The sequence below is a fragment of the Mizuhopecten yessoensis genome, unplaced genomic scaffold, assembly GCF_002113885.1.
Source record: "Mizuhopecten yessoensis strain PY_sf001 unplaced genomic scaffold, ASM211388v2 scaffold716331, whole genome shotgun sequence".
Classification (NCBI taxonomy): domain Eukaryota; kingdom Metazoa; phylum Mollusca; class Bivalvia; order Pectinida; family Pectinidae; genus Mizuhopecten; species Mizuhopecten yessoensis.
This window is the reverse complement of record NW_018480063.1, coordinates 531,319-542,831: the sequence shown is the minus strand read 5'-3', so window position 1 is coordinate 542,831 and position 11,513 is coordinate 531,319. Positions and strand designations below refer to the sequence as shown.

Below are 11,513 nucleotides of genomic sequence, written 5' to 3'. Positions count from 1 at the left end.
TTTTTTGAATATTAGTCTTGTTTTGTCCATGGGTACACAGGAAACCTATTTCAGTAGCATTGTCGGTGATTAGATAAAATCAATCAATGGTTTTGGTGACAGAGCATTAACTCTTATAACACAAACAGGTCTCATCTGTGTGATTCTGAACACCGTTATTGCTTAGATAATTTGGTAAATCCATTAGTGTTCCAATCCAAAGTAATTTTGAGGATGACAACGTGGCCATTTGTCATCTTCAGAATAAATTGGAATTTGGAAAAAGAAATCATAAACTTGAATCTTCATTGTTAATTATCTTAACAAGATATAAATGAATATAGTCCTTTTTGATGACAATATGAAAAATTGACATGGATTAGAATCATTTGCAGTATGAATTTATTGGTTTTCATTAACTTAAATCTTCATTGTTAATTATCTAAAAAACCACAATGAACATACCTTTTTGATGACGATAAGAAAAAATGACATGGATTAGAAAAGTTTGCAGTATAAATTTGTTGGTTTTTGACGAAAATTCATGTCATTTACACATTTTATCAAACACTCAAAGCACAAAAAAAATATGTAGCACAATGCAGACCCTACTTAATACTGGAATAGACAAATTTGTTTGTGTTAAGTCACTTCCCAAGGCCTGGCCTATCACTTAGTACAAAGTGAGCACTTAACACTATTGATTGGTTGGGTTAAGAATACCAAACAGCAAGACACTTTTTACTGGCAAAACAAAACAGAAAGTAAATTATTGGGTACTAAGTTTTGTTTCCTATTCCAACAGTTTCAGAACAATTAAAAAAACCACACAATAGATTCCTATCAGTTTTAGGAACAAAAGGTCAGATGTCCATATCACCTTGTTCCAGGAAGTTTTGTAATAATAAGAAAATTGAAGTAAAGTGTGTTTTGGTTTATGACAACAATGGACCACAAAGGCTCATAAAGAGGTCAGTAGGAAAAGATTCCAGGAAAGCAGGATATGGCAAGTTAAATATGGATTTATTACTAATACCTAGCAGTGCTTTAGAATCTCAAATTAGTTAAATTTTAATTATTGTGACAACAATTTATAGATTCTCCAACAATTTTAACATGATATCGTAGAAAAGAAAACATAATTATGATTATGTGTTAAAGTGTACAGGAGTGCATGTATTGTAATAGATATAAGGTATTTCATATACTACAGTCGATGAGCATAGTTTCATCTTTTTTTAAAAATTGAAAATATATACCAAATGGTATTGTTTATCTGTTTATTGGTATAAACGGGTGTGTTGGATATAAACAGCGATGTGTCATCCCAGGGGACTGTTTCTTCAGTGATGTGATAACTCCACTTAAAGGCACTTCTGGGAAGTGGGAGGATCCAAAATGTTATGTTCTCTGTCCCATAAACACAAATTTAAATGTCCAAAATCTCACAGCACTGTGTAGGCTAGTAACAATACAGGTTTAACACAGATTAGGAGCAGATATAAATGTTACACCCCTGTCTTTGTTATGGGCTAATACTAGTAATTGAAGGGTCCACACCTATAGTAACATGACATATTTTTTGGTTAATTCAGTTTATATCTTAGAGGGATAGCAATGTCCACAACTCAGAGGGTGACATTGTTTTGGTGTCCAGTCCACACATCAGAGGGAGACATTGTTTTGGTGTCCAGTCCACACCTCAGAGGGTAACATTGTTTTGGTTTCCAGTCCACTCCTTAGAGTGTGACATTGTGTTGGTGTCCAGTCCACACCACAGAGGGTGACATTGTTTCGGTGTCCAGTCCACACCACAGAGGGTGACATTGTTTTCGTGTCCAGTCCACACATCAGAGGGCGACATTGTTTTGGTTTCCAGTCCACTACTCAGAGGGTGACATTGATTTGGTGTCCAGTCCACGCCTCAGAGGGTGACATTGTTTCGGTGTCCAGTCCACACCACAGAGGGTGACATTGTTTTTGTGTCCAGTCCACACATCAGGGGGTGACTTTGTTTTGGTGTCCAGTCCACACCTCAGAGGGTGACATTGTTTTGGTTTCCAGTCCACTACTTAGAGTGTGACATTGTTTTGATGTCTAGTCAACACCTCAGGGGGTGACATTGTTTTGGTGTCCAGTCTGCACCTCAGAGAGTGACATTGATTCAATGTCCAGTCCAGACAATTGAGGGGTGACATTTGTTTTGGTGTCCAGTTCACATTGTAGAGAGTGACATTTTTTTATGTATGTGCATATTCTATCATTTGATAACTTATTATATTGAAAAATGGTTTTCTAGAAAATGTAATGTGTAATAAATAGATAAAGGATTTATTGACATGAGACAAATACAAGGTATATTTAGATGTCCTGTTTATGATAATTCTCGGCTGCTTTATCTGTAGGAAAATAAGTTAGTGAGGACCTCAGACTGTTCATGATGATTAATCTGGACACACTACATTATTGTACTTCCTAACAGATGCCCGTTGGGACTGTCCCTGTGAGCCTAGACTTAAGTTACATTTATTTAGATGTTACGTGATGTCTATTTCAGTTTTCATTTTCAACAAGTGTCTGTTTCACGCAAGGTTGAGTCATAGCTGTAACACACTATAACTGGGACAAATTCAATTGGGTTTCACGCAGTTCAGCTGCTCAGAATCATCTAATATCAAGATCAGGTTTTATCATTAAGTATTTCAAGTATAAGGATGACTTTTCTGAAGAAAATTTGACTCGCCCTTCATTTTAAAAACAAAAAAAATGGCCAGCCACTATATGACATTAGAGCTAGATGTACGTGATTAACTGAGGGTACACAAGGATGCAAATTGATGTTACAGACTGTTAAAGTAGTAATAATGCGATAGATCACTGGAATTTGTGTTTACAAAATGTTAAGGTCTATTTTGTAGTAGGTGTTTCCGCATAGCAGTTGATCATGATCTGGCTGTAGCTTGACGCCCACCTACATCTCAGATATCTTATACTACATCAATACTCTACTGGTATGAAATCATATCCTTAAAAAATGGAGTATCTAGTATACAGTATACTAGTATATAAATGCAGGCTGTGTTATACAGATGTTAAGTCATATTAGAGACTTATATATCAAGTAGTTAAAAGTGTATCTGTAGTTGATATACAAAGGGAATCTTATTCAAAAATGTTTTTTTAAATAAGATGTTTTTATTGCTATTGTTTTTGCCAACTTGAGTCTAATATTTGTGTAAATCCTAGCTTTGATGAGACATAGGACTTGTTCTGATAAATAAATGATATCCTATTGTAAATACTGTGCTATTTCCTCTCCTGAAGAATTCCATACTATGACTACTGTAAAATGACTATGATGAATGTTAACTAAAAATAATATTGAGAGAAACAGTGTAAGGAAGCACATACCCTTAACTCTAGCAAAATAAATGATAGAAAAACAGTGTAGGATAGCATATACCCTTAACTCGACTAAAATAACAGAAAAACAGTGTAAGGTAGCATATACCATTAACAATACAAAAATAATAGAAAAACAGTGTAAGGTACCATATACCCTTAATTCTAGCAAAAAGAAAAGAAAAACAGTGTAAGGTAGCATATAACCTTAACTCTAGCAAAAAGAAAAGAAAAACAGTGTAAGGTAGCATATAACCTTAACACTTACACAAATTACAGGAAAATCAGTAAAACTTTAGTAGCATAGCCTAAACTAAAACATGAATATAGGAAAACAGTATAAAATAGACTTAAACTCTAATTTAAATTACAGGACAAAACAGTAAGGAAAACATTAAAAGGAGAAAAGTTCAAATCAACTGTATTTGTTGGTAATTTTGTATTTCTGAAGGAGGAGGGACAATTTAATAATGTATAGTAGTGGGTAAAATTGTTTCAGAAAGAGGAACGACCATTAACTTTGCAATAGAAGTGTGTAAGGTTGTGTTTCAGAAAGACGAAATACCATTAAATTTGCTAAAGTAGTGGGTATGGTTGTGTTCAAAAAGAGGGAGGTCCATTAAATTTACAATAGCATAGTGGTTAAAGTTGTTTTAGAAAGAGAAAAGGACCATTATATTTGCTATAGTAGTTAAAGTTGTTTTAGAAAGAGAAAGGACCATTATATTTGCTATAGTAGTGGGTAAGGTTGTGTTTCAGAAAGAGGAATTAGTTAAAAGTCCATTAAATCTGCTGTAGTAATTAATAGGTAAGCTTGTCCATCTTCCTCACATTTTACAGCATTTAAGCATGCTGAAATACAATATCCAGCGAAAATGAGGGCATGGTATTTTTGTCATCAAATATACGGATGATTAAAGACAATTCATACTTTAGCCTGTGGTTGTAATTGATAATTGTACTAGATTTGCCCATGGGATTGATTCCGCATTGGTTTTGCCTTTGGGAAGCCAGATTTAGGTGATGAATTGGTTAGATTATAGAGAGAATAGTGGAATAGCCCCAGGCTATAAACATACACCTTGTACTTGTCAATCAGAGAGAAAAAAATAATCTGAGGAAGTACCATACAGTTTCAAGTTTCTACAGAAACACCCATTATAAAATGAGTAAATGAGGAACAGAGATTTTATTATGATCATGTAGTGGCTGAAATGTGCAGAAATGAAGGCGCTGGATAGGAAATAGGAAATTATTGTCCAAACACAATTATTTTTGGAATGAAATAACTATTTATCAAATCGATCCATAACATGTGTAGTATGTATTTATATTTCATTTAATAAAACTATTGGCTATATGGAGAGACCTTGGAGATTTAAGTGTTGTAAAACAGACAGGAATTATTCATCACTGTGGTTACTCCAAGTGTGAAATTGCACAAGACAGAATAGATGTTACTGTGTTGCCAATAAATTATAAATGATCTACCTTTAATTATACCCCCAATTGGTACCCCAAATTCAAGAGACGGTTACATAGTCAAGATCGTTCTCGAACAGAATATTATTTCTGTGCTCAACGGAAATTATTGTGGTAGAAATGGAAAATTTGTGCTTTTGTGAAAACCGAAGTCTTAGCTGATACAACTTCACTGGTGATGAATAATAAATGACCAGAGTTAATTATCCTCCCTTTGGGCACCCCAATCGGCGGCAATGATCGGGGATCAATACAGGCATTCTCCTGCCCGGCAGGCGGACTTTTCAAATTTTGGTAGCCTATTGATCTAGTAACATGACGTTAGGTACGAGCCATAAGAGAGACCCATGTTTGTTTGGGATGGTGATTCTTTTATCTCGCTAAGATATGTGTGACAAGATGTATAATGGGACAGTGATACAACAATTTATTTCGTACAATAACTTGAAAATTTAACGGAGCGATTCGAATGTAGGTGGAGGTGCTATTTAATGCCATATCATGAATTGACACTTGTTTCCAAATTTTGACAATGTTTTGCGAGTGGAGGGATTTTAAGTGTGCGTGTTTGCCGAGGATTTTCCAACCGAAAAATCTCAAGTTTTTCACACAGGTAAGTTTGAATGAAATCACTGTCGCTGTCATAAACTGTCCTTTTGTTGCGACACACTTCTACCGTAGGCAAAGGTAGATATCGTGAATCTGTGTGTGATGACACTGGCTGATCTGTAAAGAAATGCTGTAAGAGGGCAGTCTGAGGTCTTCGGAGAACTGTTCCCAAGATTTCATAAGATTACTACATTTATGTACCTAAGTCTAAAAATCACATGGATTTATTTGAATCGGGAAGGACTGGGACATTGTATATGTAAACAGCTGTTGACTACTGCAATCCATAGTCCCACACACACATGTGTGTGTGTGGAGAGAGATGACATCTTGTATTGTCACTTTTATGTCTACACTATGATTTACTCTGAGGTGGTCTGTCAGATCTGGATCCCTAGTTTATTTAATTAAGAAATAAAGAAATGCATGACCAATCACATGTTATTTAAAGCAACTGTTCTTCCTCATCAGCGCTCTCTCTGTGGGGGGGTTGTCACAGTGTCACCAAGGATAAACATTGGCAGATAAAACACTACAGACCATTTTAATTCTATATCTGCTTTTAACTTCAATTAAGATATAAACTAATTTAAAATATTAGAAATATATTGGACTATTAATGTTCAAAATAAAGTACCAATATCAAGTTGAGTTGTTGATAACAGTATTTCTGATGTGATTTTTGAGGTGTAAAATATAGTCAAGGAAGTTTTCAATTACGGTATCAGTCTCTACTGATTATAATATATATATGACTATTTATGTAGGTATTTACCAAAAATATACTAAGTCTTAATTATAGCATGGTTATATGGTCAAAGCATGCCTGTTGTTCCTATGTACAGGTGCTTCTTATTTAGGACAAGTTGTCTTTTATGATGCTGTTCACACAAGAAATGTTCTTAATGAATAAGACAGTCGTCACACACAGGTTGTCACATAAGGCAGTTGACATTAGCAGTTTTCTTCAAATTTTTTATTTTTTTTCACCGAGACAACTTGGCAAGCAGAAAATGATAATACAAGAATTGTAAAAATCAGTTGACTATATCATTCACAATCTGAAAAATTCGGAAACCAACATAAGACAACAGAAATGTTTTTATTCAAACATCATATTAATGTCACGAAATCTTGCAAGTGTTCTTACAGTATTTACATACAAACTTGTGTCGTCTATTCAAAACCAGATACTTTTCTTAAATTTGGACAGTGTACAGGTAAATAAACAAGTTTTATAATGCCCGAGGCTTGTACCTGTAAGATTGCTGTTTACTTCTGTCTCCATCCATTCTGTGTGCAGTGTACTGTTGATGACTAACGAGCAGGTTGTTTGTGGGAGGCGTATCGTTTCTATCGATTCCGATCATTATTTGACCAAAACATTATGCTGGTGGAGGAAGTAGCAAGATTTGTTTATTTCACTGCCTCTGTTATGCAATAGTTTTCCAGACTTGATGGGAATTGACTCACCAATGTAACAACAGAGGCTGAGAACCTACAATAAAATTAAAATAAATGTCAGAAATGCTGGTCCTGGGATTGATTAGCTGGCTCCTATGGGCCCTTGGCTGATGCAATATTTACAAACACTCCCGTTTACGCTTTTCTCAAAAGTTTCCTGTGATCTTGCATTATCTACTGTAATTTAAAGGAAGGAGAAGGTTGACATGAAGGGGCACTGGGGAAGGTTCAGTGGGGGGAGGGGGGATTGTTGTTTTTATACAGTTTTGTTACTAACAGCTTGTATGATTTATGAAATTTATAATCATATTCAACCAGGTAAAAAATCATTCTTCAGAATCTCAGGCACAAAATGATAAAAGTTTTCATTTCATTGAAATTGTACTTTATAAAGATCACCTGAAAAGTATTATACACACATACTGTATAAATATGTTATGCTACACTTACTAAACTGTTTAGAAATGACTTTATAGAGAAAAAAAATGACAGAAACTGAAATCAATAATAAATGTACGTTTAAACTCCTGTGGTTTACATACAAAGGGTGCTGTGTGAGGTTCACCGTCCTCCAGTATCAATTTTTAATCCAAATGTCTTCATCACAATATGAATTACATGCTTTTTGCTTCCTCGTTTACTCTATAATAGGAAACGAAAGTGAAAGGTGGTGATTTCCATGTTTTGTTGTCCATTCATCTGTGATCACATGCTAACGATGAGTCATATTGTGTTAGTCATTGTGTACCGTCATTGGTTGATTGGATTAGCTCCCCTGTTTCTCTAAACATGGTCTATAAGGAAACGGCTAGGTCTTTTATGGGAGATTTGCCAAAATTTTCTTTGTTAAAAAAATCTTTTAATCAATCTGTGGGAATCATTTGATTAAATTAAAGATAGGACATATTTTAAAACAAATTACAAAACAATGTTAAGACAAATTCTATATATGCTTTATATATTTATTGATGCTTGTGTATCTCGTGAACTATTTATTTTTATGAATTGTATAGCATTTTAGTAACATATCACCCCTAGATGCATGTTATATACAGTAAAATCTCGCTTTTATTGCCGCCTCCCTTTATTTGCCACCTTACTTGCCACCAATATATATTTCACAATCCCCTTTTCTTATTTTCTTAATTGAGAATTCCTTAATTCCCCTCAATTTATCGCCAAATCCAATTATTTTGGACAAATAATGGCAGTATAACAAGGTTTTACTGTTTTTTATTATCATTTAATAAGAGATAATGGCCTAACACCTTACTACTATGGTAGTACTATGGTACATTTTCTTCAAGGTACAACACAACACATATGTTAAGTAAATCTTTTGGTTTCCAACAGAAAATTAATCTCTTACGGTTTATTTCATTTGGTCACTCAGAATAGAAAGGATATGAAAATGTCTTTGTGTTATTGGTTTGTTCCTTATAGGTTTGTGTTGAGACTTTGATCCTAGTTTTGGTGTCTGGATGTTTGGCGCGTAGCAGACAATTGCTTTTTTAAGGTAGCTATGTGTGGATGGCTACCAGTGTGTTTGTGTGAAGCAATGAAGTCAAGTCTCTGTGGTGAAATTTATAAATTGTCAGGGTAGCTTCACAGTTTGATAGATTACAGGAAGAGACGTGATGACTCATGCCGAGTGTCTTTGATCAGCTCAATTGGAATTCTGCAGCGGAGATATTTTTTCCGCAGCTTAACAATGTTCAAATAATTCGGCCTGGAATGAAATGTGATAAAGGAGCTAACAATGTTCTCTTGACAAATTAAAATGAGATTTTCCAGATGTGACAGTGACTAGAAATGTGTTTTTAGTTTCTACGATGCAGCGATGTTTATTTATTGTACAAGATTGATTGCAGAACACTGTTAAGAACATTTTACTTACAGACTTTGTCAATCATGGAATTTCTGTACTGTAGAGATTGCATAGATCTTTATTGAAAGGTTATCATTGCGTAGCTCAAAGTTTTCCTCTTAGTATAGAGCTTTTGTAAGGTTGATGCAATATGTCATTTTGAGAAAAGTGTTTTATTTATCTACATGTTTTCTCCGTTTTAATATGTACCAATACAATGGTTAAAATCTAGGTTTGTCATATTTATACGGTTCAGTGGTCAGAGGTTTATAATCTGAAAGAATATTTTGTGATTAAGATTGCCCTATTTACGCCTTCGAATGGACAGGTATGGCCATCAGGTACTGTGACTAATGTATTAATGAGGAGAGACATTGAGCAGGCCTTATGGTATAAGCCCAGCTATATGAATATGTTACAAGTATGATAGAAATGCTTTTGTGTTTGGTTATCAGTTCGTGGAAAAATGATGTTACAATGTTTTTTTTGTATGTGGTTGAAGGATTTCAATTAAGGTAGTTGTTATAAAACTGTTTTGTAAACTGTCATACATAGGGACGTTAGAAAGTATTCAAGATATCTCTGAACTTGTCACCCAGAACCGATAATAAACAAACAAGACTTCAGTAATTAGAAGGTTTTAACACACCTGGTCTGAAGAACAGGTGAACTAAATCTATGGCAAAGTTACTTTCTGTCATCCATTTTCAACTTAAAAAAGGAATCTTTTGGAAAACCAAAAGGTCTAGAGTTATAATGTTTAGGAAATAGGTACTCTTATGGAGTGCAACAAAGTTTCCTCATATAAGTGACCTTGACCTACTTTATAGTTGACAGAGGTTAGACATGTTGAAAACTTTAAATAACATTAAGGAACCATAAGGTCTAGAGCCATCAGAACATTTGATCACATTTGAACTAAAGGACTATGTATGGTTTGGACCTGTATTGCCCCCAAATGCATCAAAATTCAAAACCTTTAAATGAACTTTGAAATGACTGTTTCTTTAATTTCGAACACTTCCCAAATACTTTTATGAAAATATTTATTTATATTTCTAATTATTGTTGCCATGGTAACAAGTTCAAATTTGCATAAATTAGAAAAATTTGAATATTCAGTGAATATTGTGATATTTTGCATAGTTTTTCTCCTAGAAACTATAGAGCGCATACTCGAACACACTTATTATCAAAGGATAATGTTTAGGTACATGTAATACATCTTGAGGAGAAATATAAATTTTGTTCAAGAGTACGCTCTATGGTAGCTAAGAGAAAAACTAGGTGAAAACCTGTCAAAATTTACTGAATATTTAAATTTCAATAATTTATGCAAATACGACCTGGATACAATGGCAGCCAAAATTGAAAACACAAATAAATGTTTACATACCTAATAGTACTTGGGAAGTATTCGAAATTAAAGAAACAGTCGTTTGAAAGTTCTATTGCAGATTTATAATTTTGATGGATTTGGGGGCCAAAAATGGCCCAAACCATACACAGTCCTTTGCTGTAAATCTTCCTTTGGACTAGGGAATCAGTTTTATTTAAAGAAAGAATGTTGTACCCCTGGGTGCTGATTGATGTAACTCAAAATGGGGAAATATTTGCAGTTGCTCAGTTATCCAGTTGAGTGATACAGGTTCTCCTGACCTCTTTGTGTCATTCGGATGAAATATCTGTTTTAATTTTACCTTGATGGTTTTTAGTGAACATCGTACCATTGTTTCAGTATTTGTTTGGAAAAAAACCCAGGAAAATATTCAAATAAATGGAAAAATATATGTCGCTATCACTGTTTTAAAGTAATGAAAAGGTTTTGTACAGATGTACGTTACTGTAGTCATTCAAAAGTAGAACAAATCTAAGTACATGTCAAGTGATTTGAGAGTATACATGTATCTAGTCTTCATGTGTATCACATTCCCTCCCAACTCCCATGAGATTTATAATGTGGGCCAAAGTAAGGAGCTAGTGGTCACTTGAGATTGGAAATAGTTGGCATGGACACTTGAAGGAACATCTTAGTGTAGGCTGTGCCTGCTTACTGTCACATTCTTTGGATACTTACATACTTTATATGTCCTGTGAGGATTTCTCTACACCCTTATATGCTCTGTTTTATGTTTTGTCCTCCGACTCATTCGTTGCATTCTGTGTATTTTTATTCACAGGAAGCCAAAACCCCAAAAACCCAGAGTTTTACTGCATGGTATTACAGAATATATACGAAAAATGTTAATTTCATTTCGTCAATCTGGGATTGGTGCATAATGTCTAGTACGTATATACATGGTCTTTGTTTTTATCTAAGTTAAGTACATGCACATCAAAAAGATGCTAAACGGATGCAAAATGCTTTACAAGCAGAAAGCAATTAAATTATAGGTAATTATCTCCCTTGATGGACACTTTCCATACAGTAACAGTGGAAATTTCTGTGTTTTGAAATATTAACATTATATCTCTTTAAACTGATCTTAGAGTGGACATTTTCTCTTTTTTAATGGTTCTGAAATCTATATATTTCAAATATCTGTAATCTGTAAAATCTGTAAACATTCACTTATGGACATTTTCTCGCTTAATTACTTATGAATGCAAAAATGTGAGCATAATACCTGAACTCCGCAAAAAAGTTCACTTTTACATTACATCTACACGACACAAAATAGGTTTCAGAATGTTCATAAGGTTAAAGGTT

General features: G+C 34.2%; 1 protein-coding gene and 1 long non-coding RNA gene across 5 annotated transcripts in view; one reads left to right on the top strand and one right to left on the bottom strand.

The window, feature by feature from the left end:
* The window catches only part of LOC110443179 (ras-GEF domain-containing family member 1B-like), a 99,459-nt gene that overhangs the window by 44,627 nt on the left and 43,319 nt on the right, over nucleotides 1-11,513 (top strand). Inside the window, exon 1 of one of the 4 annotated variants that reach the window (XM_021487225.1) lies at nucleotides 5,154-5,476. The exons of the other annotated variants lie outside the window; for them this stretch is intronic. Within the exon in view, the coding sequence (XP_021342900.1) occupies nucleotides 5,396-5,476 (81 nt within the window). The 5' untranslated portion in view covers nucleotides 5,154-5,395. Of the gene's footprint in view, nucleotides 1-5,153; nucleotides 5,477-11,513 lie in introns of those variants that run through there. 4 annotated transcript variants of the gene reach the window in all.
* Nucleotides 6,434-7,658, bottom strand: LOC110443180. The gene is made up of 2 exons (XR_002462080.1): nucleotides 7,479-7,658; nucleotides 6,434-6,970 (listed from the first exon to the last, which is right to left on the bottom strand). It is a non-coding gene; the product is annotated as an uncharacterized LOC110443180 (long non-coding RNA).